General features: G+C 39.5%; 1 protein-coding gene across 1 annotated transcript in view; it reads right to left on the reverse strand.

Annotated features, from left to right (window-relative positions):
• The window catches only part of UST (uronyl 2-sulfotransferase), a 101333-nt gene that overhangs the window by 37493 nt on the left and 46314 nt on the right, over positions 1 to 17526 (reverse strand). The window contains exons 2-3 of the mRNA XM_053459966.1: positions 14005 to 14048; positions 1639 to 1794 (exon numbers count right to left, since the gene is read on the reverse strand). Of these exons, the coding sequence (XP_053315941.1) occupies positions 1639 to 1794; positions 14005 to 14048 (200 nt within the window). The remainder of the gene's footprint in view (positions 1 to 1638; positions 1795 to 14004; positions 14049 to 17526) is intronic.

Here is a 17526-nt window from a genome sequence, read left to right on the forward strand (position 1 = left end):
CATTAACCATAACTGCCCCTAAATTAACCCTTAACACCCCCTTAACCACAGCATCCCCTAAATTAACCCTAAAGACCCCATCAACCACAGCATCCCCTAAATTAACCCTAAACACACCATTAACCACAACTGCCTCAAATTAACCCCAAACACCCCATTAACCACAGCTGCTCCTAAATTAACCCTAAACACCCTATTAACATAACTGCCCCTAAATTAACCCTAAACACCCAATTAACCATAACTGCCCCTAAATTAACCCTAAACACCCCACTATGGTAATGGTTTATGGTAATATTGCATTGCCTTGTATTTCCTGTTTCCTGTTCCAACCTCTGACCTGGATGCAGTTATGCAGTTCAACATGATTCTTCAAACCAACAGCTTACTGTGTCTTGGTTTCTTTACATGAAACATACACCTTGGCATAGCACTAGTGCTACAGTTGAGCTTGTACATTTTGACAATAGAAAATCATGATAAAGGGTATGTCATGCCAAGATTGCATCAAGGATCAATGATGCACATATAGATTTAGTAAACATGCACTTTATTATTTTTTTTATTTGTATATAGCTAAGTAAACTGAGTTTTTTGAGCTTTGATCTAAGTTTAGAGTTTAGGATCAGATAACAAATGTACCACAGTTCACAAGTAAAAAAAAAAACAAAAAAGGGAAAATAACTCCCTTCCCTCCCTCTTTAAAGAGGCTCTTATCCAAAAAATATTTGGGAACGGTTCAGTAGCCAGATTGTTAAACAAAATATTAACAAAAATACCAAGAATATTTTTGGTTCTGGCTTCCTGCTGACCTCTCATTTTAGATTTTCTTAGTTACTAAAAGACATCTTGTACCACGATTGGTATGTCTGCAATTGTCAAATAATATATATTTTTGTTAGGAAAAATGTTACAACCAACAAGAATGTCATGTAGACCCTTATTCCTCCAACATGAGCAGAGCAATCTACAATGGAAGCAGTACTGATGAGAATGGAATATCCAAAATTGGTATATCCACCTACATGCAAAAACCCACAAAGTATATAATCTCAACATACTTCAATGCATAAAGAGGATGGCTAAATATCAATCTGCATCTGGACCTCATACTGTTTATTGCAATAGCAGCAGGGCCGGCCCAAGACATAATGCCGCCTGCGGCGAAGTTTAAAATGCCCCCCCCATTATCTACCCTTCCTCTGCCACCCCCCATTATCTACCCTTCCTCTCCCTCCCTATTATCTACCCTTACTCCCCCCCTTTGTACTTACCTTTCAGCAGTCCTGCGGCGAGTCTCCCTGCTCAGTCTCGGTGCCGGCTTGTAATGCTGAGCGCCGGAAATGATGTCATCTTCCGGCACTCAGCATTACAAGCCGGCACTGAGACCGAGCTAGAGGGCTCGCCTCCGCTTTAAAAAAAAAAAGGGCTTGGGGCGGCAAAAGTGCCGCCTGGGGCAATTGCCCCACTCTGCTCCATGTTAGGGCCGGCCCTGAATAGCAGACATGATGTGCGTTATATGTATTGCAAAAACACATGACTTGTTTCTATTTGGACCTTGAAAAGTTGAATTGTGTTTGGAAAGGTTCCAATATACCCCAGTAAATTAAACTGATTAGCCATAGTGTTTTTACTTACTTGTTCGTTTTTGGTCAGTCTGGTCTTGTTGTGGATGTCCGATGTCACCAAGTTAAAACCGTGTTTCTCAGACAAAATGCGTAACAGTAGTACAACTGTCCTGCTTCCACACTTCCCAACTCTGTTATAAACTACCTGGCTAGGAAAAGGGAGTACCTAAACCAAACAAATGAATAAACAATTAGCATATAGTTTTATCAATAGTCCTTTAATAGTGGGAGTTAAATGTGAGAGAAAGCTTATTTTCATTAGAAACACAAATAAAAAAAAACACATTTGATGGGACCACAACCAAGATGGAACCTTACGCAATACGCAACAACTAACATTGTCTGTAAAATCAGTGGAAATGAAGTGTAATAGATACATTAATTTTGCATAAAAATGCCTTCCTATCCTTTCACTCTGTGTGATGACATTATGGATTGGCTAAGAGCTCTGTGCTAAGCCATGGAAATTTCCAAGTATAAATGAATAATACTGTTTTTGTCAGGAGGCTCCACAGACAGTCCATCGGGAAATGCGAAAATTGTCTCTGTAACAGAATGAAAAGCAAAAGGCAATACCACAGTTCACTTTCAAACTCTCCCACTATCTAAGCACGATGTCTCCTCAGATCCTCTCTCCTCTGCCTAGTAAGATCTCTGCTGATCTAGTCTGGTCCGTCTCATTGTTTAAATTGTTAGGGCTCACAGATATAAATAGATGAATAAACTGAGAAGAGTACTCTATTTCTTTACCACATAATTTTTCAACGTAAATTTGTCAGCCAACCATCCAATATGGAGGTGTAGTAATTTTGACTTGAATAATGGATTGGGTATCTGCTCCCCTTCAAAAGGTATGGGTAGCACTGAAACAAGAAGTAGCTGACCTGCCTTTGAAGAACTAGTCTCCTCAAGTGCTACAACTGAAACCATAGCACTAAAACCAACAGTTATTTCACCCATTCAATCATTTTTACTCACTATTCACTAAACTAAGTATGTATCATTTGCCGTTACTAAAGTGGACTGAAAACCCCAACTTTCCCCAACCTAAGTACCAGATGATGGGCTTGTCCCAAATGGTCACCCACAAAATCAGGGACCTATACAACTGAATTACACTGAAGGATTTCTTTTTGACCTCAGAACAAACCATCTATAAATTTTCCACTACCTTCAACATCATGTAGTGGTTTAAGCTTTGGCTCACATCAACACATTTAGATGATGTTGCACTTATTTTTGTTATAGCTCCCTCTTGTAATTTACAGTGATAAAACATACCCAGTTTATTTGATTTTGCTACCTATAGATACTATGTAGACAGTATAAGTAAAAAATATTTTTTTTATATTTAAAAAAATGAAAAATCTGTTTAGAAGCAAACAATTTGTTACACAGTTTATTATCCCCACAGTGGTAAGGGAAAAGATTAGGCATTCAGTTGAGCAATCTGTAAGACTGTTTTAATGAGAGTATGGAAACACTGAACATTTAATGATAAGAAAATCATTAAACATCACTTAATTAATGTACTTTGGGAACATTAGTCAGGATTCTAAAACTAAAGGAAACAGAAAATAAATAAAGATTACTTGGCAGTACTGCTATATTCATCAATCACTAGGCAATTAATGAAAGGTAGACATTTTAGAACTGTTAGCCTTTTAAATACAGGCTAATGTCCTTTTAATAACGTAAGGCACAACAATATACTGACAAAACAAATTATAAAATAACTAGTCCATATTTTGTTTGATTTATTTATTTGTTAAAAAAAACTTCAAATATTGAATTACTGTTCAAAATGATGTGACTTCCTTTTTACTTTGTTCATGAAATAATTGTCATGATGTATAATTTAATTTTTGCAGACTGCTAACAATGTATGGACAACATGACAGTCCGGTCTGTCAAGAAAAACACTGTCAAAGGGTGGTGCTGACCAGTGTCCCTTTCCCTGTGACCTTGATAGAAAGTCAAATGTGCATTTATTAGATCTTTACACATAAGACATGAGCAAAGAAGCAGGGAACATAAGCTACCGTGTTTCCCCGATAGTAAGACACCCCCGATTGTAAGACGTATCGGGGGTTTCAGAGGGGTCGGCTAATATAAGCCGTACCCCGAAAGTAAGACATATGTCTTACTTTCGGGGAAACACGGGGGATTTGCCGGGTCCGCCACTCTAAGGGGCCGGGAAGTCCCCACCAAGGCCGGCCTTACGTGTCTGCGGCCGCACAGGATTTAAATTAAAACATCGGGGGTTTTTTTTAACTTTATTTAACATCCTCCATGTTAAATAAAGTTTTTTTAACTTTATTTAACATGGAGGATGTTAAATAAAGTTGAAAAAAACCCCCGATGTTTTTATTTAAACCCTGTGCGGCCGCAGACCCCTAAGGCCGGCCCCTTAGAGCAGGGCCGACCTTTGGGGTGTGCGACCGCACAGGGCGCCACACTCCAGGGGGTGCCAACCTGCGGCACCCGGCACCCCTCCAGAGACGGACAGTAATGTCCGCCGCTGGAGGAGCAGGCTCGCAAGGGAGCGGTATCGGAGGTCTTTAACAGACCTCCGGCTCCCTTGAGTGATTTTAAGCCGGGTTCAACCCGGCTTAAAATCACTCAAGGGAGCCGGAGGTCTGTTAATGACCTCCGATACCGCTCCCTTGTGATCTGCGTGGCAACAGCTGTTGTGCGCCGGGGTTTATTGTCAGATCCCGGCTCACAACACTGAAGCCGCGCCCACCGCTGTCCGTGCCCTCTGAACCAGGAAGAAGACAGAACTGAAGAAGAGGAGCGAAGAGGAGGAAAAGAAGCTGAAAGAAGAAAGGAAAGGTAGGAAAGCATTAAGTGAGAGTGGATTGGTGTATATGTGTGTGTGGATTGGTGTATGTGTGTGTGGATTGGTGTATATGTGTGTGGATTGGTGTATATGTGTGTGGATTGGTGTATATGTGTGTGGATTGGTGTATATGTGTGTGGATTGGTGTATATGTGTGTGGATTTGTGTATACGTGTGGATTGGTGTATATGTGTGTGGATTGGTATACGTGTGGATTGGTAGGTGTGTTGATTGGTAAGTGTGTGAGAGTGATGGGTGTTATGCTGTACCATTTCCAATGTCTTTTTCATGATCTAATTATGCTCTAAAAGTACATCATAACTCCCATCACTCTCAATTTTTTCCCAATATAAGACATACCCCGAAAGTAAGACATAGTGGGGCTTTTAGGGATAAAAAGAAAGTAAGACACTGTCTTACTTTCGGGGAAACACGGTATGTAACAAATTACAGTTAGATGTTTTACAAATTACTCTGCAACTTAAGAGAGTGAATTAATGTACAGTGGATGTAAAGCCAGGGATGTTGTAGGAATACAGTTATATCAATAAACAATTATACCAAAAGTATGCTAATGATCAACAATTTAATATGTACGTGCACCCTACGCTTTCCTGTGGGGACTTGGTTGCTGTGGAGCTCTCAGCAGTCACATAATGCACGCTACGTGACCCTGCTGGGTGGCTCGTGGCACTTGCCTAACCATGTCCTCGCAGGAAAGTACAGGGTGTCAAATTCACAATGCAGAAGATAGGCAGTGAAGTGGATGGTCTCCACGAGGTGAGGGGGAGGTGGTAGTGTATATGTGTATACTATAGTGTTAGAGTCAGTGTGTATGTGTGTTAATGTTCAGTACTGGAGTCAGTGTGTATATGTATAGTGCTAGAGTCAGTGTATGTATAATGTAGTGTCAGAGTCAATGTGTTTGTGTGTATATGTATAGTGCTGGAGTCAGTTTATGTGTGTCTGTAGTGTCAGAATCAGTCTGTATGTGTGTAAATTTATGGTGCAATAAAATGTATGAAGAGATGTCTTACTGGCTGAGAGATCGATGTGATGAAAGAAGGGGGGGCACTCCAGCAGATGAAGGGTATCTTGAAATGGGAAAATTACTTAGCTATTGATTCAAGACCCTGAAGAGGTTACTCCCACTCTGCCACATGAGGGCAAGCTTAAATTTGCGTCTGCAAGTGTACCAAGAGACCAAGAGACCAAGACCAAGAGACCAATTCATGCTGTTTTTAGGCAAAGGGTGGTGTCAAGGGCACGACATAGGGAAATAGCGGAGTCCGGTATGCAGGACACAGAATTCAGAGCGAGGTATGAAACAGGCAAGGCCCAAAAGCAGAGTCAGTAGCAAGCCGGGTCTGGTACACAGGAAATCACGGTAAGTAAGCGTCAGGGAATATCCGGGACTGGTACACAAGATATCACGGTAGATAAGCAGCGTCAGGGAATAGCCGGGTCTGGTACACAGGAACACGATAAGAGTAAGCAGAGTCAAGCAGAGATGAGGGTTTCCTGGTGCATTAGGCTTTACAGGGTTTCAGGGGGGTCCTGGGTTTAGGGATTCTTGCAGGCCATTTTCCTATGTTATCCTGGTTGAGTTCCTTAGGGGTGAGTGCCATTAGATTCTGTTTGTATATTCTGCCTCACCTTTTGGTGGGTTAGGATATTGTTCTATTTTCTTATGTTTGTTTGTTTCTTGTAATGTTTGGACAAGATTTTTATGTGGACCCACTTGTGTAGTGGGCGTTGAGACAGGCGGATGTTTGTCCTGCTGGCAGACAGGTCAGTCTTTCATTCTTCCAAGGTGGTGTTAAGGTGGCTCAGTTTCTGAGGTATGAGATGGGACAGGGTGTTCAGGGAGCTTTTATTTCTGGACATATGGGGTGACCCAGGTCCTGTTTTTCGAAGCAAATATTTGGGGCAGGTTCCCATCAAAGTTCTGATCTCCAACATGAAGGCTGAGTTTCAGCCGTTTTGGGCGGCTTATCCGCAAATGTTTTTAATTTGGTCACAAATGGTTCCACAGATGCGTTGGCGTGGTGCCAATTCACATGTCAGGATTGAGTACGCACAGAAACATGTTAGTAAGACAATTTCTTCTTTTATTGCTTTTAGTGGAGGGGTTGTTATTCAGCATAGGGAGTTGGAGGAGGACCCGCAGACCTGTTTAGGAACTCACTTTTCTGATGTCAACTGGATATTTGGTTACTGAATGTCCAGACAGGCTTGGAAGGAGTGCTGAGGGTGGTGGGGGCCCAGTGAGATACAACCATGGCAGTTGGTTATTGGATGAATTTCTCAGCATTACCGCACGCTCCCACAACGTGTGTGTTCCAATCCTGCCAGCTCCTGCAACATATGTGCCCAAGCATAGACAACCTCTGCCGCTGCTCGCCATTTCCGCCGGGGCTCCTATGCAGGCACTCCGTTATAGAAGCCTCAGCGGAAGTTGTCTGAGTGCATCGCACAGATGTTCACCGTCTGCCAGAGAGGAGGATACATGTCCCCTGCAGCGCTGCGAGGAATACTCCTCTCTGGCAGCCGGTGAATGTCCACGCGATGCGCTCAGACAACCTGTGCTGCTGTCACTTCCGTGGGGCTTCTATGGTGGAGCACCAGAAGGTCATGTAAAGCTGGAGCTCCTTAAATAGAAGTCCCAGCGGAAGAGCTGATAGCAGAGGGGGTTGTCTGCATCGCACAGACGTCCACTGGCTGCAGCGCTGCGGGGGATCTGGATCCTAACCCTGCTGCTTACCCACAGCAGGGCTAAATGAAAAAGAAAAAAACACCTAGGATACGAATTGCGCACCCCTGCGCTAAACCCCGGTTATAGGCCACACCCCCCACTTTAAATGTTAAAGCCTCCATTGTCTCAAAGTATACTGCAAGTAAAAAACAGTCTTGTCAATAAGGGGTTAATGTTGGTGGGAAGGGTTTCATTATTGGTGCCACCCCAGTCATGGTGTTTTGAGTGTTATGTGCTGGAAATGTATGTAAGATTACGAATTCCACTGACTACTTGTGTAGAACATAAATATATTGCTATTGCATTAAAGGATTGTCACCTTTGTAGGCTGTCAATCCATTTGACAGTGATGGGAAGGTAAGAAGGGAAGGCAGTAGGGCTGCAACAACTAATTGATAAAATCGATAATAATCGATAATGAAATTCGTTGGCAACGAATTTCATTATCGATTAGTTGAATCGATTATTATCGATTATAAAATGAGGGTTTTTTCAGAGCAAACGCTCTGAAAAATCCCCCTCATTATATAATCCGTTTAGTCTGACTCACCGTCTCACAGCAGCAGCTCCTACTTACCCCCCCTCCCTGTAATCACTGTGACAACTGGCCCCGCCCCTTCCTTCTCCGGGCCAGAACCACATGGCTGTGACACTCATCTAACGGTAAGTATATGTATATATATAATGTGTGTGTATGTATATATATATATATATATATATGTGTATGTAATATATATATATATTTGGGCTACTGAAAGTTAGGGGAGGTGGGGGTTAATTTAGGGGCAGTTATGGTTAGTGGGTTGTTTAGGGTTAATTTAGGGGCAGTTATGTTAATAGGGTGTTTAGGGTTAATTTAGGGGCAGTTATGTTAATAGGGTGTTTAGGGTTAATTTAGGAGCAGCTGTGGTTAATGGGGTGTTTGGGGTTAATTTGAGGCAGTTGTGGTTAATGGTGTGTTTAGGGTTAATTTAGGGGATGCTGTGGTTGATGGGGTCTTTAGGGTTAATTTAGGGGATGCTGTGGTTAAGGGGGTGTTAAGGGTTAATTTAGGGGCAGTTATGGTTAATGGGGAGTTTAGGGTTAATTTAGGGGAATCTAAATCCTGGGGGCAGTGAAGTGACATATCTGGGGGTATAAGGCATATACAGTATATAAGGCATATGTGGGGAGGGCAGTGTGGCATGTCTGGGGAGGACGGAGTGGTGTATCAGGGTGTATAAGGCATATCTGGGGGTAGAGTGGCATATCTGGGGGTAGAGAAGTGGCATGTCTGGGAGGCAGGGTGGCATGTCTGGGGAGGATGGAGTGGGGTATCAGGGGATATAAGGCGTATCAGGCACAGTGGCAGATGTGGGAGGCAGCGTGGAGTGGCAGATGTGGGAGGCAGCGTGGAGTGGCAGATGTGGGAGGCAGTGTGGCATATGTGGGAGGCATTGTGGAGTGGCAGATGTGGGAGGCAGCATGGCGTGGCATATGTGGGGAGGGCAGGGTGGCATGTCTGGGGAGGATGGAGTGGTGTTTCAGGGGGTATAAGGCGTATCAGGCACAGTGGCATGTGGGAGGTAGAGTGGAGTGGCAGATGTGGGAGGCAGCGTGGCAGATGTGGGAGGCAGCGTGGCAGATGTGGGAGGCAGCGTGGAGTGGCATATGTGGGAGGCAGCGTGGAGTGCTGTGGTAGGCAGCGTGGCATATGTGGGGGGGCAGCATGGCATGTCTGGGAGGCAGCGTAGCAAGCCTGGGCTCAAATGTGCATATATTGGGGGGCTGGTTGGGAAATAAAGACAAGAAATGTATTATCAAAGTTTTTTTATTCTGCTGTTTGTATTTAACATCATTTGTTTAGTAAATTATTTTAAATAAATGAAAAATTTACATTCATTTTTTTTATCCGATTAATCGATTAATCGAAAAAATAATCGGCCAACTAATCGATTATTAAAATAATCGTTAGTTGCAGCCCTAGAAGGCAGGGAAGGGGATCACTGTTATTTTATGAAATAAAAACGTTTTGATTTTGTTTACTTTGGAGCTCTGTCTAAAAAGAAAAAAGGCAACTACCTCAAGAAAAAAGGAAGTAACAAAGAAAAAAGGTAACTATTTTATTCCATTTATTGCTATTTATTCACATTTTTCCAAAGATTCTTTACTACCTGAGTACTTATAAACTATTATACTAATTGAAAATCAGAAAGAAGAGGATAGTGAGTTTTTATAGATTGGCTTGATTATGCTGAATACTTTTAGGTAACAGTTCCTCTTTATAATGTGAAATAAGTATATTTTATAGCATATTTTGTTTATTCCAGGGCCTACATTTCCAAATTCTTGATTCTCTATTTTTACAGCTTTGCTTCAGAGAACTATATTTATACAGTGATGATGACCTTAAAATTGGGTATTTCCTGTAAGTTAACTATAGATAAAAAAAAAATGTAATTTTTTTTTTTTAGCATTTACCCTAATCCAACCATCTTAAAATGCCAATTCTATTTAACTAGTAAACGTAGTAAATGGGCATAATAGACATGATATATTAATCTGCAGTGCTAAACTTTTTTGTATGTTTGTGGATGATTCGTAAATGAACATACAAATCTGTTCCTCCCATTTCCTTGAGACTTCAAAAACTAATTGTAGACATGGCTGCACTAAGATGTTACCTTTACCAACAGGAAGTTGAGCTGACCTACAGGAAATTGATCTGCCGGTTACAGGAATTAGTGGTCAGCTGCAAGCACGTCATGTACTTTTCCCTCTTAAGAAATCTTAAGTGAAAAATCTATTTGCTGATTCAGGTTAGTCGCACTGGAACCTTACATATCTTCCAATTTTTTTTTACAAAATAGTTACTCGTAGTTTTACAGCTATCAGTGAATGACATTTCCAATCTGAAACAAAATGTAGTTAAAAGACTTCCTGTTTCATCTAATATTATATTGAAATAACTTATTGTAGGACACCTTTCTCCAACGTTTGAGTTCTGTACCATTCCTCTCTTCCCGTTCTTAGTTTCAGAGCTAATAATGAAACTGTCTGCAAGTGTAGCACCAAAAGCAAATTGTATTACATGAATATTTGTACACTGTTGCAAAAAAAGTTAATTTAAATATTTCTCAGGACCCCCAATTCCCGAGGGTGTTTTCTTATCACCAGTCTAATGTCCTGTCTTACATGGTATTCCAATAATTCAATTCCATTAGGAATTCTTTACCTGGTTATTTAACTTTTAACATGAGTGAAGCAGAGCATGCATCATTCGTTAATGCTTTTTATGTAGCCAAACCGTTTGTTAAAGGTGCTGTTCCGCCTCATAAAATGTCACCAGATAAGCCTTGCATCATGTAAAAGAACCTTATCTTTTATTTTATTATTAAAATTCTCCTCATTGTTCCCTATTACTTGAAAAGAGAAGTATTATTATGGTGTATGCATATGAATGTGACAGTTCTTCTTTAAGCATTTATTCTGTTACATTGACTACTGTAAATGAATAAAACAAAACATACCTACCCATATAGTTTATTTTATCTATGATTGCATCTGTCACATGTTGTATATAAAATTTTTTTATCTAAATCTAACTCTCCAGCAATTATTGAACTTCAAGAAGAAAATCTTTGTGAGAAAATTTTCATGTCACGCATCCGGATAAAATTAAATATTTTATACAAATATCACTTCCCTGCTTCCTGAGTAATCTAGTTTACTAATCAATATTTGTGACAAAAAAATCAATAATTTCAGTTTAACATGATTTTGTACAGTCGTGTGTGTAGTCGGGCAGAAGGTAGACGTCTACGCCATTCCCGTAGGCAACCTCCGTTGCAGCCGGAAGGAGGTGCCGTTAGCAGTGGAGGTTGTCTGCGTCCATCGCATGTCTGCTTCCCAGGGAAGGTCTCCGCAATGGACGCAGAAACCCCCGCTGCTAACGGCACCTCCTTCCGGCTGCAACGGAAGTTGCCTACTTGAATTGCGTAGACGTTTATCCGCTGCCCCCACTACACACCAGGGAGTCAGAAGCACCAGCAGCGGAGGATCCATGTCCCCTGCAGCGCTGCGGGGGATCTGAAAAAAACCTTGTCTTATAATCGAGCAAATACGGTACTTTAGAGCACCGCAAACCATATTAAGAACAACAAAATACCATGGCACTTTAAATATGCACATAAAACCAAATATATTTTTTTATTAATCATCGCAGGAGTAAACAACAAATTTACAAAATTCCTCCACAATTGTGCTCTCTCAGCTCCACTGTACATAAAAATGGGATGATAGGTAAAAAGCCCACTCAAAAGGGCTTACATGGTAAAACATTGAATTTCACTGCAGAAAATAACCATTTTACTTGTTTTTCCTGTTGTAAAAACTCAAACCTTGATCAGTTTTCGGTCTTAACCATATGACCGGTCTTAACCAGAATAACCATATGCCTATCCCAGGCATGTTTACATTCCTTACTGTATTAAAAAAATTAGTGGCTGAAAGAAGTACATCCGAAATTATTTTACCAATATTCACCCGCATTGGCCCGCTGGTTCTTTGTCTCAGTGTGTAGTGAATGTCAAGCTCATGCATGATTCTTCTCTGTCTGCTGGAACCTGTGTAATAAATGGCGTACAGATGGTGCCAAAGCCAATGTGTTTCATTGAGGTGAACTTTTATCAAGAAGAAGATGTAAGTCTTCCCGTGCCAACACATTATAATACCCTATAGTCTCTCCTTCCTTCAATGAATTCTGTACATGTAATTGCCTCATGTATTAATCTCTGCATTATTATTCCAGTTAACCCTATTTAATGTTACAGCATATGTAGATGAATTAAAAAATTATTACAAATATACAGTATCTTTCCATTACTACAATTAACCATTTTATTATAGGGAGGAAATATTTCAACACAATCAGATGGATAATTATAAAGAATGTGTCTCTTATGAATTGCTTTGCAATCGCTGTTGTAAAACGCAAATGCACTAAAAGAGGGATATTATTTTGTCTAATTATACTTGTGCAAGATTTTCTGAGGGCTCCAAGCTAAAGAATATTGTGAACTGCAAGTAACATACTGCGCTATTACAGCCTAGAAGCTAAAATGTCCCTCAAAATATTCTTAAATTGCTAGGAATTATTTACTGGGTCCCACAAAACAAAAACACATTTGTATATTATAACCTTATAAATCAAGAACACACTTCACTAAAAGCTAATCTGTGTTCATTGCATTTTCCGCTCCAACACCAAAAACAGATTTTAAAAGATATAGAAAATAATATATTAAACTGCCTCTAAGAATATTACTTTATGCTATCAAAATCACTCAGCAGTATCAATGAACTGGAAAGAATAATATACAACATGTTTATGCCTTAGGCAGATTGGATAACAGTGTTAAAAAATAGTTTAATATAAGACAAAACAGGACCACATGTTCACCAACCAACTAAAGTAAGCAGACCTATGCTAAATGTACATTTTGGACTCTTTAGTAATTATCAATCCAACTTTTAACATTGTAACATAACAACCCGAAACCATGGATTAAAAATGTTAAGTAAATGTAAAAATGTGTGCTTAACAGTTTGGACCATTCTCTATGCTTATTAAAAGTTACATGCCTCAACGCTACTCAACTAGGTCATCAGAAAGCAACAGTTTGCTCAAAAGCATACAACTGGCAGCAAGGTGGAAAAAGAAACAGAACTGAGCAGCTACACTTAGGTAATCATAAGTTATAATGGACCTCTGTTTCAAATGGGCAGTTTCCAGGAATCAATATTTTTCTTATTGTACCCATCTATCTCTTCAGTAAGTGGTTACTGATGTGACACCTGTACCCTGACTCCGTAAATTAGACTGTCGGGTATCTTTCGTATCTACTACCAATGCGTTTCATCGTTTAAAGTAGGTTCAGTAACAAAACCAGATATACTTCAAACATGCCATTTACAGTTTTATGGCTCAAAAAATTTGTTTTAAAAGTGAAAATGATTAGCTGCTGCTTATACCAAAATCTATAATATTATGTTTTTAGCGTAATAAAAATACAATAATCATTGTTTTCACAAAGAGACAATCCAGTGTCTAAGAGAGCCCCCTGAATAAATAATGCATATCAAAGTACCTGTAATCCTACAGTACAACACAGTATTGTATTTTTATATACAACACATTTGTGGGTATACATAGTTATTTTTTTTATTGTTTATAATGGAGCCTCAATAACTTTTTGTATTGATTAAAGTTCCCAAAAACATAGAGCTACCCCTTGTAATAACGAATACCAAAAAAAATAAATATGTACTCCCTGTGTTAAGTTACAGCAAATGTAAAGCATGTAGCCACAATGTCTTTTGGATTTCTTAATCATTTGTAAATAACTAGTTTATCGTCTATGTGGTCACAAATTATCCCTCACACCTAGATTGTGGTTGTTTTACAGACTAACCCACCAGGTGATTCTTATAGGCTTTAAATGTTCTTAAACCTATCTTTTTACAGGGATCTGCACATTAACCACCTTTGGATTCGCTCCTGCCCCTATATCTGTAATGGTTACCTAATTAGATCAGGCACTAGGGGGGCTTTCAGCTTCATCTATCAGAGAGAGCTATTTTAGAATGTTTTCCTGTTATCCAGCATTACTACAAGCAGACATGCGACATCTTCGACTACATCTGTCCTTGTCAATTCTGTGTTTTTCGTTACAGGGGTCATAAACAATTACTGTATTTCTGTTAACAGAAAATAAATATTGTATTTAATGCGATTTTACCTTTGGTGTGGGAGGACCATGATCATCCAAAAAAGTGGAATTTCCTGCAAAGAAAAAAAGATATAGTTTAGGAATATCCAGTGGCATATCATGTGGGTTTCATGGAATGATAAAGTGATCTGTCTAATATCAACTTAATCCACTGCAGATTGGAACCTGTATTGTTAATTTAAGTAAGAATTTTCCATTTAATTAAAGAAAAAAAAAAAAGTAGTATTATTTTCTAACTTCAATAACTAACGAATGTCTGTACAATTAACATGCAAAATGAACAGTTTTGCAAATAAACCCCCCTGGCAACTGCTTGGAAACACAATTCAAATAATGTGTACCTATTTGTACACAAGGTAATCCTAGAGAAGTGAAATACCAAAAGCTAATGACCATGTTGAGTGCCATGGTCTGCAGGTTTACTACCACTTTAATCCTGATGAAACGAGTGGATTTTGTAGGAAAGTTGCAGTTTCAACTCAGCAACTTGACAATGCGTTATGGAGAAAAATGCACATAGCATGCATATAAATACAGGTTTCGGGATTATGTTGAGATGATCAAAATGAACATACATCATTCTTCTGTTCATATTCAGCTGAACTCAGTACATCACTTGGCACATTGCGCTGAAACTGACAAGATCAATGAAGTCAGGTTTTTGCAGTTATGTTTAGATACAGAAAGTTACACACAATGATTGAAATACAATTACAAAATCATTTTTTTATGGTGGAAATGTATATCTGCTGTTACTGCAGCATGTTCAAAAAAAAATAAACAAAATCAAAGCATGTGACTATTACTATATTACTATGTTCTGTATTGTGCAAAACAATGTGGGTATTTTTTAAATTTTTACCTATATTTCCATATAACTTTTTCTATTGCCTTTCAGATTTTCTCGAATTTGCTAAGCATTTCTTTGATTCAGGAGAATTTTGAGAATCTGTACCCTACATTTCCATTTGATGTATAATTACACATAATAAAGCCTCATTATCACACCACACCTGGGGAAATAGTGTATTTTTAAACGCCAAGTGGTATTAAGTAAACTCAAGGAAGCCATTTGATATTTATTTAGTAGAGGCTGGAAAACCTTGTGGTCTGACCTGCGTAAGTAGGGTAGAGTAAAAAAAATGTAGAATTAATTAACAAGCAATCTTGTAAATGAACTAATTCATGAACCAGATAATTTCTGAAGTGTGTGGTATTCACTGACTCATGTAATAGTTAATCCTTTAAATATACATTTTTTTTGCCTTAAAACAGGTAGAATAATAACAGGTAGTGTATGTGCTTAATATAATATACTGCATAATTTAAAAAGGTGTAAGCAATCCTTTCAGGCATGTCCCAAGATGCAATTTATTTATTATACAGATATAAATAGATACCCCTTGAATTATTCAGCATCAGTGTTTTTAGTGACAACCTGAAACATTTGCGTTTATTTTCTATTTTTTTTTAGCCATATGTTGGTTCTACTAAAATGTCTTTCCTTCTAAATCTGTACCGTGTTTCTAAAGTTTAAAATATGCTCTGGGTAGCTAAAAGACAATATATGACTCCATTTTGCAAAGTGTAAAGTTTGTGTGTTACAGTGTCTGTAAAGTGTCAGAATGTGTGTGTGTATTAACAACTACCATTCCATAAATACAATAGTTTATAGTTATATCATGTCTCAAAACATTTAAAATCACGCCTTGTACTGTCCTTTGTATTTCAACTCCTGTCAGCTCTTTAAACCCAAGTTGGAAAATGCTCTAACATTCAGGCACATGATTTTAGTACCGCTCATAAAACACAAAAACAGCATAAAATAAATAAAACCAGTGTGCTCAATTACGTGATTGGGGAAAACACATTTCAAATTAAGTAGCTCCATCTTAAAATGTTTATAACTAAATGCAATGTTACAAAACATGATTCCCAGCATTTATGAGTTTCCAATAATTAGGTCTTTAATCATGTAAAATGTTATCTCATTTGTAATTACTGCCAGTAATACATAATTGCCATGTGACAAAAAAAACACAGGCAGAGATAAAGTTTCTTAATATGTTGTATTTGTATGTGATCTAAGGCAAGAACTGATATACGGTGAATGAAAAATTACTGTATTTGCTAGATTATAAGAGGACCCTGATTATAAGACGACCGCCCAAAATTTGAATATTAATTTAGGAAAAAAAAAGAAAAAGCCTGAATTAATATAAGACTACTCTATAAGAAAAAAAGTTTTACTAGTAAATATTAATTCACATGTAAACTATTTTTTTATTAGGTGAGATTTTTATATCTGCCCCCCAGATATGCCTTATACCCCCAGATATGCCACTCTGCCTCCCTGATATGCCACTCTACCTCCCAGATATGCCTTTTAAACCCTATATGCCACTGCCCCCCCCAGATTTGCCTTATACCCCCTATATGCCACTCTGCCTCCCTGATATGCCACTCTGCCTCCCTGATAATGCCTTATACCTCCTACATGCCACTCTGCCTCCTTGATATGCCTTATACCCCCTATACGTCACTCTGCCCCAGATATGCCTTATACCCCCTATAGGCCACTCTGTCCCCCTGATATGCCACTCACCCCTCCAGATTGGCTTTATCCCCCCTATATGCCATTCTGCCTCCCAGATATGCCTCTTGACCCCCTATTTGCCACTCTGCCCCAGATATGCCATTTAACCCCCTATATGCTTCTCTGCCTCCCTGATATTCCTTTTAACCCTTATATGTCACTCTGCCTCCCTGATATTCCTGTTAACCCCGTATATGCCACTCTCCCTCCAGAAAACCCTTATACCCCCATATGCCACTCTTACCCGACTTACCAGTGCATCCCTAGACTTGTCCCCCGTGCTTCAGATTCCTTGGTGTCTAGTGGGGGCAGCCGGTGGAGGTCTGCGATGTGTGCAGACAACCTCCACTGCCGGGACTTCTATGATTGAGCACCGGAAGGTCATGTGATGCCGGCACTCCATCATAGAATCCCCAGAGGAAGTGCCGGCAGCGGAGGTTGTTTGCGTGCATTGCACAGACATCCACTGGCTGCCAGAGAGGATGACCCAGGTCCCCTGCAGCTATGCGGGGATCTGGATCTTAGTATTGTAGTCAGACCTCTATCTGACTGGTAGGTTTATTTGAACAGTGAGAGACAGAATAACAACAACAACAAAAAAAACCCAGAATAACGCATTTCAAATACGTTATAAATTGATTTGCATTTTACTCAAATAAGTATTTGACCCCTTTTGCAAAACATGAATTAGTACTTGGTGGCAAAACCCTTGTTGGCAATCACAGAGGTCAGACATTTCTTGTAGTTGGCCACCAGGGATTTTGTCCCACTCCTCTTTGCAGATCCTCTCCAAGTCATTAAGGTTTCGAGGCTGACTTTTGGCAACTCGAACCTTCAGCTCCCTCCACAGATTTTCTGTGGGATTAAGGTCTGGAGACCACTCCAGGACCTTAATGTGCTTCTTCTTGAACCACTCCTTTGTGCCTTGGCCGTTT

The sequence above is a fragment of the Spea bombifrons genome, chromosome 3 (genome assembly GCF_027358695.1).
Source record: "Spea bombifrons isolate aSpeBom1 chromosome 3, aSpeBom1.2.pri, whole genome shotgun sequence".
Taxonomy (NCBI): Eukaryota; Metazoa; Chordata; class Amphibia; order Anura; family Pelobatidae; genus Spea; species Spea bombifrons.